Source organism: Schistocerca cancellata, chromosome 7, assembly GCF_023864275.1.
Source record: "Schistocerca cancellata isolate TAMUIC-IGC-003103 chromosome 7, iqSchCanc2.1, whole genome shotgun sequence".
In the NCBI taxonomy this organism is placed as follows: Eukaryota; Metazoa; Arthropoda; class Insecta; order Orthoptera; family Acrididae; genus Schistocerca; species Schistocerca cancellata.
The window spans coordinates 252,644,824-252,667,583 of record NC_064632.1 but is presented as its reverse complement, the minus strand read 5'-3'; the positions used below and the strand labels follow the sequence as shown (position 1 = coordinate 252,667,583).

General features: G+C 42.7%; 1 protein-coding gene across 1 annotated transcript in view; it reads right to left on the bottom strand.

The window, feature by feature from the left end:
- The window catches only part of LOC126092264 (uncharacterized), a 122,999-nt gene that overhangs the window by 5,795 nt on the left and 94,444 nt on the right, over positions 1-22,760 (bottom strand). Inside the window, exon 4 of the mRNA XM_049907779.1 lies at positions 8,314-8,499. Coding sequence (XP_049763736.1) covers positions 8,314-8,499 — 186 coding nt within the window. The remainder of the gene's footprint in view (positions 1-8,313; positions 8,500-22,760) is intronic.

The following is a 22,760-nucleotide window of genomic DNA, read 5'->3' as shown; positions in this document are numbered from 1 at the left end:
CATCTTGCGCACACCTTCCGGTAGTTCAGAGTTTCCGTTAAAATTCTGTGAGCGGTGCTTTGGGAAACCTCAGGAACCAACGTGCAGAGATCATCCAGGGTGATCCGCCGATCTTTACGCATGCTTTGCTCAACCTTCAACACAGTCTCCTCAGTAACTGACGGTCTCCCGCTCCTTTGTTCGTCGTGAATTTCGGTCCGACCAGCTGCAAACTCTCTACACCACTTACGAACATTTTTGACATCCATGCACGACTCACCATACACTTCCGTCAATTGGTGATGGGTTTCAATCGGCGCACTGCCCTTTGCGTTCAAAAACCGAATAACTGCGCTCAATTCGCACTTGGCGGTAATATCCAATGGGAGCTCCATTCTCAACGGCTGCTAAGCCAAGACTGAGCGCCTCAGCGAGGCATGCGCATGTTTACACACAGCGCGTGAAGCACTTTTCATAACAGTGTGACCAACTGCCACACAAACAGAGTTCTGTACTTATAAAAAAAGTAGGAGACCTTACTTTTGGGATTACCCTCGTAATATGCCTCCCTGTGAGCTCTAATTCATGTTATGTCTCCATGGTCCTCACACGAAATGTATAGCGTGTCTATAATTTAAATTCCAATTTCAAAAAGCTGTAGAAAGAGAACAACTGCTGAGAATGCCGTCAAATCTGAATTACTGTCGCAGGAGCGTACGTCGTGGAACAAAAAAATTAGCGAAAATTCGATCAATGGATGGCGCCATAAGCGGCAGTATACGATGGGGGACCCAAAAGAAACCGGACTCCGAGGGCGCTGCCACTCGTAGACGTAGTGCAGGGTTCTCACGCTAGATGGTGTTAGTAGAGACCTTCATGAAACAGCTGTGCAGACGGCGTCAGTGTAGAGCTGAACGTGCAAGTGTGGTATTGTGTTTCTGTGACTGTTGGCGGGTTACCTCTGCGAAGTCGTTATGGAAACTTTAAAAGAACAAGTGTGTGAAATTTTGTTTCCTGCTTAAAAAAACTGCAACGGAGACACACCAAATGCTTCAGGAAGCTTTCCAGGAGGACGCTATGAACCGCACACAGGTGTTCGAGTGGTTTGGGCGCTTTAAACGTGGTGAGATGTATGTTGAAGATCATGCTCGTTCTGGACGCCCTTCAACATCGTGAAATGAGGAGAACATTGAAAAGGTCTGCCAAAAGATCAACGAGGATCGTCACCAAACGATCGACCAAATTTCAGCAGAGACAGGAATCAGTTGGAGCTCGTGCCAGCGGATTTTGAGTGAGGATTTGCACATGAGACATGCTGCTATATTTGTTCCGCGTCTTCTCACACAGGAGCAAAAAACATCCGCATGAATGTGTGTCAGGACTTGAAAACAGAGATTGCACGTGATCCAAACTTTTTGAACAAAGTCATTACAGTGCGGTTCTGGCGCTGCAGTCCGGAACCGCGAGGCTGCTACGGTCGCAGGTTCGAATCCTGCCTCGGGCATGGCTGTGTGTGATGTCCTTAGGTTAGTTCGGTTTAAGTAGTTCTAAGTTCTAGGGGACTTATGACCTAAGATGTTGAGTCCCATAGTGCTCAGAGCCATTTGAACCATTTTGAGCCAAAGTCATTACAGGGGATGAGAGTTGGTGTTACGGGTAGAACCCCGAAACCAAGCAAGCGTCAAGCCAGTGGAGGACTCCCAACTCTCCCAGACCAAAAAAGCAAGGCAAGTGAGGTCAAATGTGAAGACGATGATCATTGTCTTTCTTAATGTTCGTGGAATTGTGCATCGGGAGTTCGTACCCCCTGGCCAGACTGTTAACCAGCACTTTTACTTGGATGTTTTAAGGCGTCTGCGAGAGGATGTGGGGAGGAAACGCCCGGAACTTTGGCGATCAGATGACTGGTTTCTGCATCACGACAACGCTCCAGCACACACGGCCTTACGAGTGACCGACTATTTGGCATCTCAGAGGTGGTCTGTCGTTCCCCACGCTCCGTATTCGCCGGACCTAGCCCCGTGCGACTTTTTCCTATTTCCACGAATGAAAAAAACGCTAAAAGGGGAGCGTTATGATGATGTGGAGGCGGTAAAAACAGCTTCGCAAAAGGCACTGGGCAATATCAAACTTGAAGAGTTCCATACATGCTTCCAACACTAGGAAAAGAGACTTGACAAGTGCATCGCATGTAATGGAGAGTATTTTGAAGGTGATTGAAGTAATTTTGTAGAAAGGTTCATCAATAAATTTTTTATGACAACAATCCGGTTTGTTTTGGGTCCCCCTCGTACGCACACCAACGGAAGCACACAGGTGTTCCTCAGCTTGCGTCCGAGACGTCCAACATGAGTGTCTTCATGAAGGATCGCGCCATGCTGGTAAAGCTCTTTTACATGAACGGTGACTGTGCGCCAGTAGCCCTGTAGGAGCTCCGCACACTAAAGCGTATGAAAAAAGACGTTAGTTCGATGTCTGCTAAGGGTCTGGAAAAAATGATTGCAAAAATCGAAAAGACAGGTTCTTTTGAAGTAGAATGAGGCAGAGGGAGGAAAGCCACAGCATTGCAGGAGGGGTCGAGCGGCGGTGTGTAAACATACAGCACACGGGTAATTGCCCGAACGTTGGACATGCCTGTGAACACGATACACAAAATGCTGCAAAACATCCTGCATTGCTATCCATACAAAATCACCCGTGTTCGGGAGTTGATTCCTGCTGACTTGACAGCAAGACAGGAGTTCGCTCTGGAATACTTGCTCACGTGGAAGTGAACAATGGGTGGACGTGGAACATTCCATGAACAGTCGTAGCCCATTTTCATCTCCAAGGGCATGTCAATATACAGAGCTGCAGAACATGGGCAAGGGAAAATCCGCATACACATCATCCAGTACCAGTTCATTCTGCTAAGGTGTCTGTGCGGTGCTGGTTGACGGCATCGTTTGTCACAGAGTTATAATGTTTTGAGGAGATGAAACTTGTGGGACTTGTTACCTGTAGCGTCATTGGTAAACTCTATGAGAGTCTTTTGGGCACCAACGTGACGGGCTGCTAGACTTGTCACAGAGTTGTAATTTTTTGAGGAGATGAATCTTGAGGGTCCTGTTACCTGTAGCGTCATTGGTAAACGCTATGAGAGTCTTTTGGGCACCAACGTGTTTCCAAACCTTGAACACCGTGCGTGTGCGAGTAGGATCATTTTTATGTAAGAGGGCGTACCTCCGCACATTGCACAGCCAGTGAAACGGTGCTGAAGATCCATTTCGGAAATGCTAGAATTATCAGCCGTCATTTCCCTACAACCTGGTCGTCCACATCGCCCAGTTTTAATTCCTTTGACTCCTGGTAGTGGACCGGTGGTGAAAGACGTTGTGTTTCGTGCTCCAATTACGAACGTAGGTGTACTGGCACGCATTGCGCAAGCACTCTAAACGCAATCCACCGAGACACTCCGATCCCTTGAGGAACATGGTGTTTCTCGATTTCAACTTGTAGCAGAAAACGGTGGACAGCGTACTGAACACGTCTTGTGCCAGTCTCATGGCAATCAGAAACGGATGCGGTTTGGCTTTGTGTGCGCTTTTTGGCCCCAGGTCAATTACAAACAGTTGTCGTTTGCTTTTTACGCGGTTTTTGGCATCAGGACAATTAAAAACCGATGTGATATGACCTTTCCATGGTGGATGGGCTAACCTAACAGTGCAGAAACTGTTAACTGCCGAACTTGTGAAGTGATGCACATTGAATAGAACGGATGATGTAAAGCGCACCTCAAACCATAGCCGAAGTATTGCGATTTATCTGTCATTTATAGCCGGCCCCATTCACGTTAAGACATTTACAAAGCCAGCTATTGATAAGATTTTCGTTAAAAAAAATTTCTTGCATGACGTTTCCCCCTGCGCCAATAACATACTGTTAGAATTTGACGTCATTCTGAGCAGTGGTTCTCTTCCCACAGCATTTTGAAACTGGAACTTTAATTATGGGCAGCAGAATAGTTCCGCATTTGGCTTCAAATGTCTACTCTCTAACTTTTCTCGATAGCATTTCGCGAAAAGAACGTTTTTCTTCAATGGATTCTCATTTGTGCTCATGACGCAGCCCTGTAATACTCGCATGTTGGCAGAACCTAACGGTAACAAGTCTAGCAGCCCGTCTCGGAATTTCTTCTATGTCTTCCTTTAACCCTACGTGGTGGGGATCGCAAACACTCGAACAGTAGTCAAGAACGCCGCGCGCGGTAGGCGTGTTGTCACAGTTCTCGCGGCTTCCCCTGTGGGAGGTTCGAGACCTCCCTTGGTCATGGGTGTATGTGTTGTCCTTAGCGTAAGTTAAAGTTAGATTAAGTTAGATTAAGTAGTGTTTAAGCCTAGGGATCCATGACCTCAGCAGTTTGGTCCCATAGGATCTTACCACAAATTTAAAAAATTACTCAGGAATGGGTTGCACTAGTGTTCTGTATGCGGTTCCTTTATGGATGAGCTACACTTTCCTAAAATTCTCCCAATTAACTGCAGTCGACCATTCGCCTTCCTGATACCGTCCTTATATGCTCATTCCATTTCTTCATACCGCTCTGCAACGTTACGCCCAGATACATAATCGACGCGACTATGTAAACCTGCACATCACTAATGCTTCATTTGAACATCACAGGACTGTTTGTGCTACTCACCTGCATTAACGTACATTTTTCCAAATTTGGAGCTAGCTGCCATTGATGACACCAAATAGAAATTCTGTCTAAGTCATCCTGTATCCTCTACGGGAACGCAACGACGACACTTTCACGTGCACGACTGGGTCATCAGCAAACAGCTGCAGATTGTTCATCACCCTATTTGTCAGATCATTTATATATAGAGAGAGTAAGAGTGGTCCTATCACACTTCCTTGGGGCACTCCTAACGATACACTTGTCTCTGATGAACGCTCCCTTGTGGACAAATTAGTGCGTTCTACTGTTTCAGACGTTCTCGAACTACTTACATATCTGGCAACCTAATTCCTGTGCTCGGGTCTTCGTTAACGGTCTGCAGTTCAATGCTTTCCGGAAATCTGGGGATATGGAACGTGCTTGTTACCTTACGTCCATAGATCGCAGTATATCACGTGACAAAAGGAGTTCTAATCCTTGCTATTCCTCATGTGAAACTGGGCCCTGTGAAGAACTTTCAAGGCCTTGGAAGGACTGGGGAAACATTCTTTATCTGCTGCAAGTACTTATCACTTTTCGACAAAGTCAAAGCAACGATTTTTTTGATTTTTTTTATACGCTGACTCAGCGAGAGTGAACACTTCATTAACATTCTGACGGTTGATGGGAAATTGGGAAATAACTCCTGTAGTATTTATTTTCTCAAGTGTCCATCATTTTCCTTGGAGGTGCATCAGCAGAAACTACACTCCTGGAAATGGAAAAAAAGAACACATTGACACCGGTGTGTCACACCCACCATACTTGCTCCGGACACTGCGAGAGGGCTGTACAAGCAATGATCACACGCACGGCACAGCGAACACACCAGGAACCGCGGTGATGGCCGTCGAATGGCGCTAGCTGCGCAGCATTTGTGCACCGCCGCCGTCAGTGTCAGCCAGTTTGCCGTGGCATACGGAGCTCCATCACAGTCTTTAACACTGGTAGCATGCCGTGACAGCGTGGACGTGAACCGTATGTGCAGTTGACGGACTTTGAGCAAGGGCGTATAGTGGGCATGCGGGAGGCCGGGTGGGCGTACCGCCGAATTGCTCAACACGTGGGGCATGAGGTCTCCACAGTACATCGATGTTGTCGCCAGTGGTCGGCGGAAGGTGCACGTGCCCGTCGACCTGGGACCAGACCGCAGCGATGCACGGATGCACGCCAAGACCGTAGGATCCTACGCAGTGCCGTAGGGGACCGCACCGCCACTTCCCAGCAAATTAGGGACACTGTTGCTCCTGGGGTATCGGCGACGACCATTCGCAACCGTCTCCATGAAGCTGGGCTACGGTCCCGCACACCGTTAGGCCGTCTTCCGCTCACGCCCCAACATCGTGCAGCCCGCCTCCAGTGGTGTCGCGACAGGCGTGAATGGAGGGACGAATGGAGACGTGTCGTCTCCAGCAATGAGAGTCGCTTCTGCCTTGGTGCCAATGATGGTCGTATGCGTGTTTGGCGCCGTGCAGGTGAGCGCCACAATCAGGACTGCATACGACCGAGGCACACAGGGCCAACACCCGGCATCATGGTGTGGGGAGCGATCTCCTACACTGGCCGTACACCACTGGTGATCGTCGAGGGGACACTGAATAGTGCACGGTACATCCAAACCGTCATCGAACCCATCGTTCTACCATTCCTAGACCGGCAAGGGAACTTGCTGTTCCAACAGGACAATGCACGTCCGCATGTATCCCGTGCCACCCAACGTGCTCTAGAAGGTGTAAGTCAACTACCCTGGCCAGCAAGATCTCCGGATCTGCCCCCATTGAGCATGTTTGGGACTGGATGAAGCGTCGTCTCACGCGGTCTGCACGTCCAGCACGAACGCTGGTCCAACTGAGGCGCCAGGTGGAAATGGCATGGCAAGCCGTTCCACAGGACTACATCCAGCATCTCTACGATCGTCTCCATGGGAGAATAGCAGCCTGCATTGCTGCGAAAGGTGGATATACACTGTACTAGTGCCGACATTGTGCATGCTCTGTTGCCTGTGTCTATGTGCCTGTGGTTCTGTCAGTGTGATCATGTGATGTATCTGACCCCAGGAATGTGTCAATAAAGTTTCCCCTTCCTGGGACAATGAATTCACGGTGTTCTTATTTCAATTTCCAGGAGTGTATAAGGAATTAGATGGTAATCTGTGCTATACTGTAGAAGCTGGAGATTGTGTCCATCATATTCCTTGGAGGTGCATCAGCAGAAACTATAAGGAATTAGAGGGTAATCTGTGCTATACTGTAGAAGCTGTAGATTGTGTCCATCATTTTCCTTGGAGGTGCATCAGCAGAAACTATAAGGAATTAGAGGGTAATCTGTGCTATACTGTAGAAGCTGGAGATGAACATCTCCATCAAAAAATTACGAAAGTGAAATATAGTATAAAGTGATTGGATGGTAGTTTATTATTGATGAACCGTCAAAACAGAACATCTACAAACGACACGTTAATTGATGACGCCTTCACTAACATTCTCGGTGAGGTAACAGTAAGGCTGATACGTAAATAAGAGCATCTGCGTTAAAGAAAAAGTCTGAAAAGATGAATCAACTAAAATGTCGGGGTGACCTTATATTTTAAGGACCATTTTTGTTACAGCATCTTCGAAAACAGATTAAATAGTTTTTTCGATTACAGTTAAAGAAAGCTTTAGCTCTTCTAGTCTAGTGATACTGATATAAAGGTAATTTAGATGTTACATGCTGGATTACATGTAATCATTCTCTTCACCGAGAAGATGTTTTTAGAATCTTTGTTCTTTCGACAACTTTAACGCAACGTAGCAGCTTTTCCTAAACGTGATAATACTTATCTAAATAGCTCAACAATCTCTTTCACGTACTGTAATATTAGCCACAAGAAATTTCCATACCAGAGCTAGGTTAATTACCTCTGGATACCCTAGCATGTTCCAGTAATCTGGGATGTATTCTGGTGGGGACTTCCCATAGATTTCTTTTTTCTCTATTTTTTATAATACCTCTTAATTTCGTATGCAACTGTTTCGGTTCCTTCTGTGCAACGAAATAAAAACTTCAGTAGTTGTACCGTTCAGTTTTCATATTCACACTATACTGAGTTCCATCTGTACATTTTAGGAGTAGCGTTCAATCTCCGTAACGATCTCCAGTCAAACTTTCATGTTGTAAAAGCTTCCTTACAGTTCAATAATTTGCGTCGCTTTTGTTCTCTCTAGCCTGCTGCCTAGGAAACAGATATCTTCTGCTGTTACAGTGTCTCCGCAAGTTTTGTTGATCAACAAATTGATAGGTGCTTTCACTTTTTCATCGTAGCTCTGTTTACCGTATACCTAGATGCTGGTACAATTAGGCCGCTTATTCGACAGCATTTAACAATAATAGTGCCTGGGAGATGTTGCAGTTGCTATGGGTCAACTCAGAAAGTGAAGATGGTGCTAATCGTCGAAAGCTGGACTGACACCAGTTGAAGGCCGAGAAAATTTTATGCACAAATGCTGTTATAGAGAGCTTCGTTGCTAGACTAACTCTTGACCTGCGTTATAATGAAACAACAAACCAAAAATTTCATTAGTATATTTCATTAGTATCTTTTCATCTTAGCTTCGCAGTGACTGCTGTAAGCTGTTTGGCTGGTAACTTACGTATATGTTGCGGGGTTATACACTCCTCCGTTGGGGCACTTGAAGAGCGATGGGATCAGTACGTTACTAGTGTCGACTACGCAGACGTAGTACATGCTAGGGTCGGTGTCCAGTGCTCCAGTCTGACCCTCGCTGACGCAAGCAGGGACGGGGCCACTCGTACAGACGGAGTCCGTCGTCCGGAAGCTGAAACAAAATGCGTACCAGCCTGTGGAGAATGCTGCCTAGAACCACTCGTGGCATGGCGGTAGCAAAGAGAGCTTCACTCCAAGTTTAAACGCAGCCAAAACCTGTCAGACAAACAGAAGCTAAACAATGTCAAAGTTAGCGTAAGGAGGGCTATGCGTGAAGCGTTCAGTGAATTCGAAGTAAAATTCTATGTACCGACTTGACAGAAAATCCTAGGAAGTTCTGGTCTTACGTTTAATCAGTAAGTGGCTCGAAACAGCATATCCAGACACTCCGGGATGATGATTGCATTGAAACAGAGGATGACACGCGTAAAGCTGAAATACTAAACACCTTTTTCCAAAGCTGTTTCACAGAGGAAGACCGCACTGCAGTTCCTTCTCTAAATCCTCGCACAAACGAAAAAATGGCTGACATCGAAATAAGTGTCCAAGGAATAGAAAAGCAACTGGAATCACTCAACAGAGGAAAGTCCACTGGACCTGACGGGATACCAATTCGATTCTACACAGAGTACGCGAAAGAACTTCCCCCCCCCCCCCTTCAATCAGCCGTGTACCGCAAGTCTTTAGAGGAACGGAAGGTTCCAAATGATTGGAAAAGAGCACAGGTAGTCCCAGTCTTCAAGAAGGGTCGTCGAGCAGATGCGCAAAACTATAGACCTAAATCTCTGACGTCGATCTTTTGTAGAATTTTAGAACATGTTTTTTGCTCGCGTATCATGTCGTTTTTGGAAACCCAGAATCTACTCTGTAGGAATCAACACGAATTCCGGAAACAGCGATCGTGTGAGACCCAACTCGCTTTATTTGTTCATGAGACACAGAAAATATTAGATACAGGCTCCCAGGTAGATGCTATTTTCCTTGACTTCCGGAAGGCGTTCGATACAGTTCCGCACTGTCGCCTGATAAACAAAGTAAGAGCCTACGGAATATCAGACCAACTGTGTGGTTGGATTGAAGAGTTTTTAGCAAACAGAACACAGCATATTGTTATCAATGGAGAGGCGTCTACAGACGTTAAGGTAACCTCTGGCGTGCCACAGGGGAGTGTTATGGGACCATTGCTTTTCACAATATATATAAATGACCTAGTAGATAGTGTCGGAAGTTCCATGCGGCTTTTCGCGGATGATGCTGTAGTATACAGAGAAGTTGCACCATTAGAAAATTGTAGCGAAATGCAGGAAGATCTGCAGTGGATGGGCACTTGGTGCAGGGAGTGGCAACTGACCCTTAACATAGATAAATTAAATGTATTGCGAATACATAGAAAGGAGGATCCTTTATTGTATGATTATATGATAGCGGAACAAACACTGGTAGCAGTTACTTCTGTAAAATATCTGGGAGTATGCGTGCGGAATGATTTGAAGTGGAATGATCACATAAAATTAATTGTTGGTAAGGCGGGTACCAGGTTGAGATTCATTGGGAGAGTCCTTAGAAAATGTAGTCCATCAACAAAGAAGGTGGCTTACAAAACACTCGTTCGACCTATACTTGAGTATTGCTCATCAGTGTGGGATCCGTACCAGATCGAGTTGACGGAGGAGATAGAGAAGACTCAAAGAAGAGCGGCGCGTTTCGTCACAGGGTTATTTGGTAACCGTGATAGAGTTACGGAGATGTTTAGCAAGCTCAAGTGGCAGACTCTGCAAGACAGGCGCTCTGCATTGCGGAGTAGCTTGCTCGCCAGGTTTCGAGAGGGTGCGTTTCTGGATGAGGTATCGAACATATTGCTTCCCCCTACTTATACCTCCCGACGAGATCACGAATGTAAAATTAGAGAGATTAGAGCGCGCACGGAGGCTTTCAGACAGTCGCTCTTCCCGCGAACCATACGCGACTGGAACAGAAAAGGGAGGTAATGACAGTGGCACGTAAAGTGCCCTCCGCCACACACCGTTGGGTGGCTTGTGGAGTATAAATGTAGATGTAGATGTAGGTGTATTTCATTTAGTAAGGGGCTGGATTGATCGTCCGTGTTGCGCGGAGATGTGTAGAGGGAGTTCATAACAACTCTTTATACTTCCAATTAATTAGAATTTAAATCAACTGTGTACTTAACGTTCCCTGTTGTGCAGGAAAGACATCTACTCCGAGAATAAATGAAATCCGCGAATCGTAAGTGCCGCAATAATCGAATCGCCAATGCTCTGTGCTTTCAGCTATGACGATAAGAAAATGAATTTCCTTTAAAGTAAAAAGAAAATAAGAAAGAAATAGAATCACAGTAGTTAGTAAAATTAGGAAAAATATTATAAATTTGGTTAATGAATACAAAAATTAACGGACGTAAGCTCACTAAGTGAACAAAATTACTGTTGCTGTATTCACTGACTTGTATTGCTGGTAAATTTATTTAAGAATAGTTTGCTTTTGTATCAGGCGAAAATAGCACAAATTGTTAATTATTACGTTAGTACAATGGAGATGCCACAGTGGTCAAATACTGTTCAATTGAATTGAAAGGCATGGAAACAATTTGGTAATGATGGAGAACAACAAAATTTCGTTAGCTATGAGTGGTTTCGTAAAAAGCGAAAATCGTGACGTCACTCACTACAATGCTGATTGTCATTAGTTTTGCGTAAAAGGCCTTTATGTCTATTCATTACCAAATGCTGTCAATTAAGAAGTAAGACATAGCATGATTAGAGCAGTGTTCAGTAATCACTTTCATGTAATTCACAGTTACGCAATGTGCAAAGCAAAGTTTCAGTTGCAGAAGTACACTGTTCAGCCAGAACAGCAAGCAGTGTACGACACTCCTTGGCCATAATGGAGCCTTGCACGAGTTCACTGGACCCATGTATGCACACTTGAATGTTCCCCAGAGCATAATGGACCTGCGGCCAGCTTGACTCTGTCCAAAGCACAGGTGTCAAGAGGCCGTTCCCCCAGAAGACAACGAATTCGCATCCTTCCATCACCATGATGAAGAAGGCATCGGGATTCATGAGACAACGCAATGCTCCGCCACTGGCCAACGTCCAGTGTCGACAGTCACGTGCCCACTTCAGTCATATGTTGTGGTGTTGACAAAAAAAGTAGTATGGCAAAGAGGATAACACCCCACTCTGCAGTGTTGCCAAATTTATTCAAGATGGTGGACCCAAAATAGCGGCCATAGATGTGGCAATGTCCCAGTAACGTCATGGTGGGAAGTTACAATTTTGGCAGGAAATTAGGCCAATTGAGCTGTCTCCACTAGCCTAACAATTGCCCCCACTCCCTTCCCCTCCCTGCAGGATGCAGCAGGATGGGGCCATGTTACACTTCCTAACTCATGCTGATAAATGCGTCTGCTGTAAATGTAGATCATTTGATAAAAGTCCAGTCATCTTCTGAAACGCAAAAGCAAGATGTTCACTCATTCTGGTCCGTGGCCTCTTCCAACAGCGGCAGCGACTCGGGCAGGGAGCACATCGGACTTGCACCACTACCACACGGCAGGCACAGGGACAGCCACGTACTTCCTGTCGCATTGAAAATACCCGCAGCCGTTCTCCTCCTTCTCATCCCTGGTGCACAGATACCCTTCGTCGATGAACACAAACTGCCACGGGAGTTATCACATCTGGTGTTTGAGCAATGTGCGGAATACTGTCACATACATAACTAGAAGATATCCCAGATGTCTGCCTTGCAGATGAGCTTTGCAGATGACGCAAGAATATTTATACAACTTGCGATGTAATTACACGTTTTATTCCGAGGAATACCATCACCACCACACTTGAACACAGACTCTAAAAAGATCGCGACACACTTGTGAAAGCATTCCAGAGACACTTCGCACACTTCTGTGGGAAATGCCTATGTCTTTGAGCACATGCTGCTTCAGGAGTTACTAAATCCAACTCAATATGCCTCTTTGACCACCAAAATTCTTGTACATCAAACTTGCGTCCTCAGCATCTTTTTGTATGCATCGGAAACATGGACTACCTATGCCAAACAAGAACGTCGCCTTAATGCTTTCCTAATCCGGTGCCTGAGATCCATCCTCGGAGTAACGTGGAAGGACCGAGTGACCAACGAAGCAGTGATATCTAAAACTAACTGCAACAGTATTTCAGCTATCTTGAAGCAGAGACGGTTCCGCTGGCTGGGACACATCCACGGTATGGATCCTGACAGATTACCACGTGAGGTGATGCTTGGAGAGATCTCTGTAGCCAAAAGACCTGTAGGACGTCCTGTATTGAGGTTCAAGGACTCTTGTAAAGGAGATATGGAGAGCCTTGGAATCGACACAAACAGATCGGAGCACGGGCTAGCATGAGACCAGAGTGGCGTGATGATATATCATCTGGAATGTCGAAGCATGATGAAGGCTTGTTAGACAGATTAAGGCAGAAAAAGCTTCGCAATGCTACCACTGCTCCTGCCTCAGCAGCCAGATACACTTGTGACAATTGCGGCAAGAGATGCCGTGCTGCCATTGGCTTGACAAGTCATATGAAAAAATGCAACCCATAAACACACAGACACTGCAACAATCATCTACCAAGATGTCGTGGCCAACATATATATATGTCTCTAAATACAGTTTCAAAAAAGATCGCTGCACAGTAGTTTGCGTCAGTTTTGCGATGTATACCGACACACTCGAACATGGACTCTAAAGCGACCACTACCCACTTATTGAACATCCCTAAGAAACTTCACACGCTTTTGTGGGAAACAGATCCCGAAACCGATATCAGCCGCAATACACATCAAAACGACTAATTTGTAAGTCAAAATAAATACCTCTGTAACTCTAAAAACAGGACGCTCACCACATTTCGAGTTTTAGCTGCTTGTCTGAAGGCACTGCTGAGACAGAAAATTTCTGAGTCCTACAGTTACTATGGTGTTCATCACTTTTCTGGAACAGTGACTGGGCTTAGTTAGGATTTGCTTCTGGAGTTGTCTAACTACAGACGGGAAAATCAGAACAATTACACAAATAGAATTCGAAGCACTGCCCTACAGACGCGATAAATGGCTGGAATTTTCGGCGAATTTTCGATGTCGTGCAGCTGCTAGTCTGGAGATGCTCGAAAGCCACAGCTGCGGATTAGAGACAGTATCCCGCCTGTCCAAACCAGAGGAGGATGGCCTGCTTGGAACTGTCTCTGCACTCTCGAACAAACAAGACGTCACGTGACTCTCAGACATCACAGAACTTTCTGTAGATACCTCGCCCCCGTCTTGTTCAAACCAGTCTGTAGAGTGAAAAACTCCTTTATTAACCCACTGTTATTGATTCGTGGCTTATAGCCTAACAGTTTAGAATAGTTTGACCGTGTGAAAATGATTAAGGCTGATCGGTTAATATTTACAAGGGCACTGTTTCATATCAAATCCAACAAAGCTAATTAGGATGTCAGGTAGCAATAATTGGTACATACTTGTTGTTAATGTTCTTTATATTTTGTTTAAACAGCATGAATGAGGCAGTTACTCCCTTTGTCTGACAAAATAATGACGGTTAACTCATCACAGATCGCCTATCAATGTCGTCGCACACCAATATTCTTCATGTAGCATCGAATGCACAGTCCTCACTGCGATCCAAATCGTGGGTGCCTGGCGCGGTTGTCTCGTAATCACGATACACAAATGAACACTTAAATACATCTATAAATCACTCGGTTAATGCCATTTCTGTATTTGCTGGAGGTCAGGTCCACAGCGCTGGGTGACACACACAGCCGTTAAACAATAGTAAGTGTGGTAGCCTGTCCTGCCGAAATCCGCCCTGCTCATTTAGCAGCCAACAACGTACTTGCTCAGACTCTCAACGCTGAGTACTATCTGGCACACTCGGCGCTCGACTATCGATAGTATCTGTTGTGAGGCAAAGATATACTGTGAGGTAAAGATATACTGCGTGAGGCAAAGATAAACTGTTTTCAATATGTAAGGGGTTGTTGACCCCTTACATCCCCCCCTCCCAAAGGACTTCTTTGAAACCGGAGATGGAAAAGAATACAGACAGAGTTCACAGTGACAGAGAGAAAAAAAATATAAATACAAATACAATGAAATTTACGAACTGATAGGTATATCCTCTGACTGGTCACAAACTGCCTCTACAAAACAGATTACATCTAGATTACAAACTATCCTAATGACACAACACAAAATCATAATTTGTTGAAAAAATACTACCACATATAGATTATAATAAAACTCCTCTCTACTGCAACTAATGAACTATACAACTCTGCATATCTATTGAATCATATTGTAACAAACTATTTTCATTTCGTTCATTTCAGCTCGGTTTGCCATCCAGAACACAACCAAAATCCTACTATATAAGCACCTCACATCACAGGAAATAACTATCTCTGATTGCCCGCATCTCGTGGTCGTGCGGTAGCGTTCTCGCTTCCCACGCCCGGGTTCCCGGGTTCGATTCCCGGCGGGGTCAGGGATTTTCTCTGCCTCGTGATGGCTGGGTGTTGTGTGCTGTCCTTAGGTTAGTTAGGTTTAAGTAGTTCTAAGTTCTAGGGGACTGATGACCATAGATGTTAAGTCCCATAGTGCTCAGAGCCATTTGAACCATTTTTTTGAACTATCTCTAATTAAACTAATACCTACTTAACCCAATACATCAGTCAACAAAAACATAGTACATAACAAATAATATTTAATGCAAATGCAGATAAATGACAATAACTTAGTCTCTACGCAATAATACATATATCCACCTATAGCCAGTGTGGTCATTACAAGACCAATCTCTTCCTCACTGGTTACAAATTGTGGTTCCTGCTTTTGAGCATCTTTTGTTGACACAGTTCACTGAGTGGTCCTTATCTACCTCATATTAATACACTATACAATATTCTAAATACTAATACTTCTCACACTATAAAGGACTTATATGCAGTTCATCCTTTAAATATGGTTAATTCTTTTCTCACTGTGAAAAACTAATCCTGAATAGATACAAATATAGTAACTAAAAGACAACTGACACTTTGTAAGAGGCCCGAGCAGATGTAATTTCGATGTATTGCTCATGCGCTGCCTGCAATAGGCAAGGTATAAGAGAATCTCTGACCAGAGAGCAGTGTTGACTGCAGTAGGAACTGTGTAGCTGTAGCAGTATGTTGTTGCTAGTCTAGAGTCTGCTCTGGTCTGGTCTGGTGTATCGTGTTGGCTGGCCCGGTCGCGGTGCAGCGATGCCGGAGCCTGAGTATTATTGTACAAGGTAAAAAGCAGCCTTGCGCATATGTAGTAATGTTATCTCAAGTCACATGTAAATGTTTTAAAACTCTCGTAATAATAATATTCCTCATAAAAAGTAACTTTTAACAACCATTCATTTCAGTTTAAAGAATTTACTAATTTCTCCCATCCATGATCATCCCGATTATTGCAATAGAAAAATCAGTTGCTTTCTTTCATAAATGACAGATAGGTCGGCCAGCATTGCACAGAGCTGTGCCGGAAAAATTTATTGTAAGAGCAGATATATCCGGCGACTTCATTGAGGTAAGAATTTTTCCTTTTTTTATTCAGAATGATCTTTCAGGGCTATGACGCAGCACTGCTGTCGTTCAAAATTTACCAGGTTAAATTCACAGTGAATTATTGAAAAGTCATAAGTGAGCGACAATTTAATTGAGAGGTTAGTTACATTGTTTTATTACCAGGTTACTGAATTTATTTTTTTATTGGGACGTTACACTGAATGTGAACGACATAATTATAATTTTTACTGTTGAGAGGTTTAGGAATTTTTCTGTTGTGAGGTCACACTGTGAAAGAATTTTGTTTTGAGGTTACACTAAATTAGACTCTTATTCATATTATTATTTATTTTTTTTATTTTGTGGGGAGGTTACACTTGGCGACAACCGGCCAGGATCGTATTTCCTTTGTGAATTTCTGAGAAGTAGTCATATATCTGCTCTTATTTATTTAAATGTAGTTTGCATCTGGCGCAACGCATCTACTAATTTGTCACTCTTTCTTTCACAGATCATCGGCAATTTATTGCTCTTTGTTGTAATTGTGTTTGTTCCATTTTTGCTTCGTCTTTGTTTCATTTTGTGCTTAATTTTGATTTGCGAAAAATGCCGCGAAAAACTGTTAACAGTACATCGCGATGTGCAATGAGTGAAATAGTCGACTCGCATAATTTGACCGATAATACTTGCGACACTCAGTGTAATAATGAGAATCCTCCACTTACAGACAATCAGTGCGTACCGATCACTAATATTGATTTTGATCCAAATGATGAGCAAACAAACGCAATTATGTCCAGAGTAAATGTAACAATTGATGACGCGGCACGTTCCGTTACAATGAACGCTGTCCAGTTTGACACGCCTAATTTGCAAAATTTACGTAGTGAACAGATAATTGTTTCTAACGAAGTTGAACAATATTCACAAAACACGTCAAGTTTATTTGATTCCGGTGTAGTGACCAACAGTGCACATTCAATTGGCAAACCTTTTCAAGAATTACAGAATGACCAAATGGTTACAGAAAACGTGACAAATGCAGATACATCATTACACAGCACTGAGAATAGAGTAGGTAATGTTGGCATGGATCAAGTTATGGCATTATTGCTACAAATTAATCAATCGAACAAACAACTTAATGAAAAACAAGACAACCTTAATGAAAATTTCAAACAGTTGAATGAAAAACACGACAACCTAAATGAACAGAACAAACAACTTAGTGAACAGATTACAGCCGTTGCCGCGCAATGTCATGATACTAAAGAACAATTACGTGAGGAAATTAAGGCTTGTGCTAGGAGCAATAGTGAAGAAATTAGATCTGTGGCTCAAGAATTAGGTAATACACATGCAGCCACAACTAAATTACTTAGAGATGAAATTAGTGCAGTTGCTAAACAATGTTCTGAAAACGCAACACAGTTACGCAACGAGTTTAAATTAATGTCAGCAGAACTTTCACGCACACTGGATGCAAAAGTAGACCCGAAATTTGACCAACAGAACATCCAAATTGACGAACGTTTTAATCACCACCTACACAACAGTGAAAAGCGTTACAGTAAATTTATACAGGAACAGAATAAAGTAAAGCAACAATTCATGGAAACAATTACTGTACAAAGACAGGAAGATAAGCGTAAATTGTTTACGCAAGCAAAAACACACGTAGACAACAATATTGCTACAGTATCAGACGAAATTAATACTATCAAACAGTTGAACACCGAACTGCATGATAAAATCTCCGATCTTAAAACAAAAACAGACACACACACACATTAGACTTTCAGACAATTACCAACAGACTTGAAAAGTTGGAACTAATACAGGACCCCGATGCCATCAAAGCAGACGTTAAAAAATTGAACAAAACCACACGTAAAATACAAAAACAAATTAATGTTTGTGATACTAAAAACGATGATCACGTAAAAACACTGACTGAAAAATATGATGAATTGGCCAGTCGTGTTGATGTTATCGAAAATAATAATGACACCAAATCAGATGATATGTCACCAGATTCGCTTAATCAAACACCCGAATTCCAAAATTTACAGCAGATGATCAGTGAGATAGGCTGGTCTAATAATACATTACGTAGAAAATTGTCATCTTTACAGCACGAAGTGACGGAGATGAAAAATATTTCAGCCTTTAACACATCAGAGCATACGCCACTTTCCGAACATTTGTCACACTCACACAGCCAGTGTAACTTAGGTAATTTACAGAGAGTACGTGACTTAGATTCCGAACAGTCACAAACAGATTAACATACAATCCTGAACCTGTTCAGACATTCAAAGACGAAAATTTTTATTACAAGCACTTTCTATCCGTGAGAAAATTTAAAGTATTTAAAAATGACAGAACACAGATTCATCCCTTGGATTGGATACAACAATTTAGCTTTGCTTTTCCATCAACTAGGCCCGTAACACACAAACTTGAATTTATTTGCAGTTTTTTGGAAGGCGAACCGGCAACTCGTATGAGACCGATCGCGAGACAATGCTATTCGGTAGAAGAATTTCAGAATGCTTTTTTGTCAGCGTATTGGTCGAAGACGACACAGCGCGGAATCATGGATCAATTAATTAGTTTACCGAATTATGAGAACTCAAATTTTTCCACTGTCACGCAATTTTTTGAACACATGGTTGAACAAAACCAGTACTTAAGTGAGCCATACAGTGAATCTGCACTTATCCAATTATGTATTTCTAATTTACCACGATTTCATCACTTTTAACAGGTCAGCAGAAAGAAAATATTTCGGCATTTAGAGATCTGTTACAGCTTTTGGAAGTTCAGCAGTCAGATTATTCCTTCGTAAACAAAAATTTTTCACCTCATAACCAAGGCCAACCAACATACAGTAATTACTATCAGCCACGCTATTTCAATAGCAAAGGTAATAGACGCTCCAGGAACGACAACCACCAGAACTTTAATAACAGACAAAATTTTAATTATCAGTATCGTCAAAATTATCAGCAACAGGAACCACATTTTGGTAACAATAGAGGTTTTTCCCAACAACAGCAACAAAACCAACCGGTTAGCATACCTAACCAACAATGTAATCTGCAAGGTCGACCAAGTTTTAAAGTTTCGCCGCCTACACGTATAGCGTCGGCTTCGCCAAATAGTAACGCACAGCAACAAGGAAATAACTACGTACCGAAAACACACCATTTCAACTCATATCGCAATGCACCGTATAGAAATGACTATCATGACAGACGTAAAAGTAATGCGCACAATTTTCAGCGTACGTTTAACAACAGTCGGTCTTACCAGCAGCAAAATCATCTGCAACAACAGATTATCATGAATGAACCAGACAGTCGGTATCATCCCAAACCTAATGCGTCAGGACGAAATAATAGAATAGTACAAATAGTCGAAATGCCACAGCATCCTCCCGCAAATAATAGCACGACAGATAGAATTTGACTAGATACACTACAGGTTGCATCTTCCAGCAACGCAAGCAATACTTTTGACACAGAGAATCTTGTTCACGAAAATGTTATTACTTTTGACGACATCCGAGACACTCTTTTCAGGAAATACCAGTTATTCAAAAAACCATTTCACACCCTGTCATTGAAGTAAAGATTGGATCATCCAAATTTTCAGCAGTAATCGATTCTGGATCACCTATGTCAGTTATAAATGAAGAAACTTTCAACGAATGTAACAAAGAGAATCCCTTTCCTACGTTACCATTAGGCAAAACTAAAGTCAAAGGAGCAGTATCTGGTAAAGGAGTAGACATAAAATTACAGATACACTTATCATTTTGTATTGCAGGTCATACGTTCCACTCAAATTTTTGGATTGTTCCCTTATTGACAACAGACGTTATTTTAGGTACGAATTTTCTGGTACAACATGACGCAATTATTGACTTTCAAAATTCGTATTTAATGTTAAAGGATGAAAATGTACATCTGGCATTAGAATTTCAGCACTCTTTATCTGCAGAAGAACAAACAATTAATCGGACAGAGGTTATTTCTGCATCACGTAACATAGACTGTCATTCCACATTGTTCACAGATACGTACGTACACAACTATAATATTCCAGACGAAGCCGACTATGACGTTATGCAAATGATTTCTGATAAAGTTAAACAGAGTAGTGCAAATACGGACGACGAACGCACGCAACTACGCAAAATTCTTTTACAGCAAGCTCCAGTTTTTGACAACGTCCCTGGTACTATGTCCGGTTTTATGTATGAATGTCAAGTTAAACAGCACGATACATTTAAAGCCAAACATTATCCCATTCCTTATATTCACACAGAACAAGTTAAGAAAGAATTGCAAGCTACGCTTGACCAAGGAATTATTGAACCGGCAGTTAGTCCGTACATAAACCCGCTCCATATTGTTAAGAAAAAGGATGGTTCACTTCGCCTCGTACTTGATTCGCGTCACATCAATGACATTATTATTAATGAAACAGATCGCCCTCAAACACTAGATGGTACTGGTATTTATTCCACGTTAGATTTGAATTCGGGATTTTGGCAAATTCAGCTCCATCCGAACTGCAGAAAGTACAAAGCTTTTCTCTGTTTTGGTGACTGTTATCAATTTTGTAAATTACCGTTCGGTTTATCTATTTCTTCAGCAGCATTTATTCGCGGATTGAATACTGTACTTCCGACAGAATTAAAAGACAGAATCACAACGTATGTAGACGACATTCTTATTGCAGAAGCTAACTGGTCTAAACACAATCTGATTCTTGAACAACTGTTGCAAACTTTTCGTGCACAAGGACTCACAGTTAATCTTAGCAAATCGCACTTTGGTAAAACTTCCATTAAATTTCTTGGACATGTAATTTCAGCAGTAGGCATTGCGCCTGACCCGGAAAAACTTCAAGCTTTACGTGACATTACTGTTCCTACGACGAAGAAACAATTACGCAGCTTTCTTGGATTAATTAACTTTTTACGTAAATTTATTCATTACTCTGCTTTAGACACCCCTACATTATGCCAGTTGACGGGTAAAAACACTATTTGGTCCTGGGATAGCCAAGCACATTCTGAATTTGTCAGTCTGAAACAAGCTTTGTTGAATGCACCACTTTTATCACATCCAGATCTTACTAGAAATTTTTCCATTACCACCGACAGTTCTAACACAGCTTTAGGCGTACACATTTTTCAGGAAATTGAAGAAGACGGTACTACAGTAATTAAAACCATCGCCTTTGCGAGTCGCATTCTGTCACCTGCTGAACGCAATTATTCTGTTACAGAACTTGAAACATTATGTGTTGTATGGGCATTTACGAGATTTAGGCATTTTCTTTATGGAAGACATACGACCGTTTACACAAATCATAGAGCTATACAGTTTTTACTTTCCGCTAAATTTACACATGACAGATTAAGCAGATGGAAACTTTATTTACAGGAATTTAATTTTACAATTGTTCACATTCCCGGTACACAAAATGTTGTAGCAGACGCACTATCCCGTTCTCTCAGCAACAATCAGCAAGACATCGGAACCAACTTATGCCAAGCAAATTTTAGCGTCATGTATATTCAACAAGTTGCATTTGAAAATTTCATTTCGTCGTCATTACGAGATATAGCACAGGAGCAGAGCAAAGACAACGTATGGAAAGAAATTAAGCACCTTTGGCAAGATAGGAATAATGTTACCATTAGAAACCATTACATTGTACGCAATAACATTCTGTTTCGCCGCTCTCATCCTGACAACAACAATTGGTTACTATGCATTCCTGACGAGCTTGTTAACAAATTAATTTGGTATACTCATTTAAGTTACGCACATTATGGAGCCAGAAAATGTTTTCTTATACTGAGACAGAACTGTTATTTTGCCAACATGGAGAAACGTATTCGACGAGTTTTAGCGTCATGTAAAATCTGCCAGAAAGCTAAGTCAGACACGACTTCACATATTCCTCCATTACATCCCATTGTACCTGTTAAATTGAGACACATGGCCGCTGTAGACATTTTTGGTCCGATTCCCAGAACTAATAGAGGTTTTTGCTACATCTTGGTCGCTGTTGAACTCACTTCGAAATTTGTTACCTTCACTCCGTTACGCAAAGCTACTGCTAAATCTGTTTTGAATGCATTTGTAAAACATTTTCTATTTCATGTAGGGCATGTATTGAAAGTAATTTCCGACAATGGACCACAATTTCGATCTGCTATATGGACACGTATGTTGCGAGCAAGCAACATTTCTCCGATCTATACAGGGTGTTACAAAAAGGTACGGCCAAACATTCCTCACAAACAAATAAAGAAAAGATGGTATGTGGATATGTGTCCGGAAACACTTAATTTCCGTGTTAGAGCTCATTTTAGTTTCGTCAGTATGTACTGTACTTCCTCGATTCACCGCCAGTTGGCCCAATTGAAGGAAGGTAATGTTGACTTCGGTGCTTGTGTTGACATGCGACTCATTGCTCTACATTACGTAGCATCAACAGGTTAGTGTTCATCACGAACGTGGTTTTGCAGTCAGTGCAATGTTTACAAATGCGGGGATGGCAGATGTCCATTTGATGTATGGATTAGCACGGGGCAATGGCCGTCGCGCGGTACGTTTGTATCGAGACAGATTTCCAGAACGAAGGTGTCCCGACAGGAAGACGTTCGAAGCAATAGATCGGCGTCTTAGGGAGCACGGAACATTCCAGCCTATGACTCGCGACTGGGAAGTCTTAGAACGACGAGGGC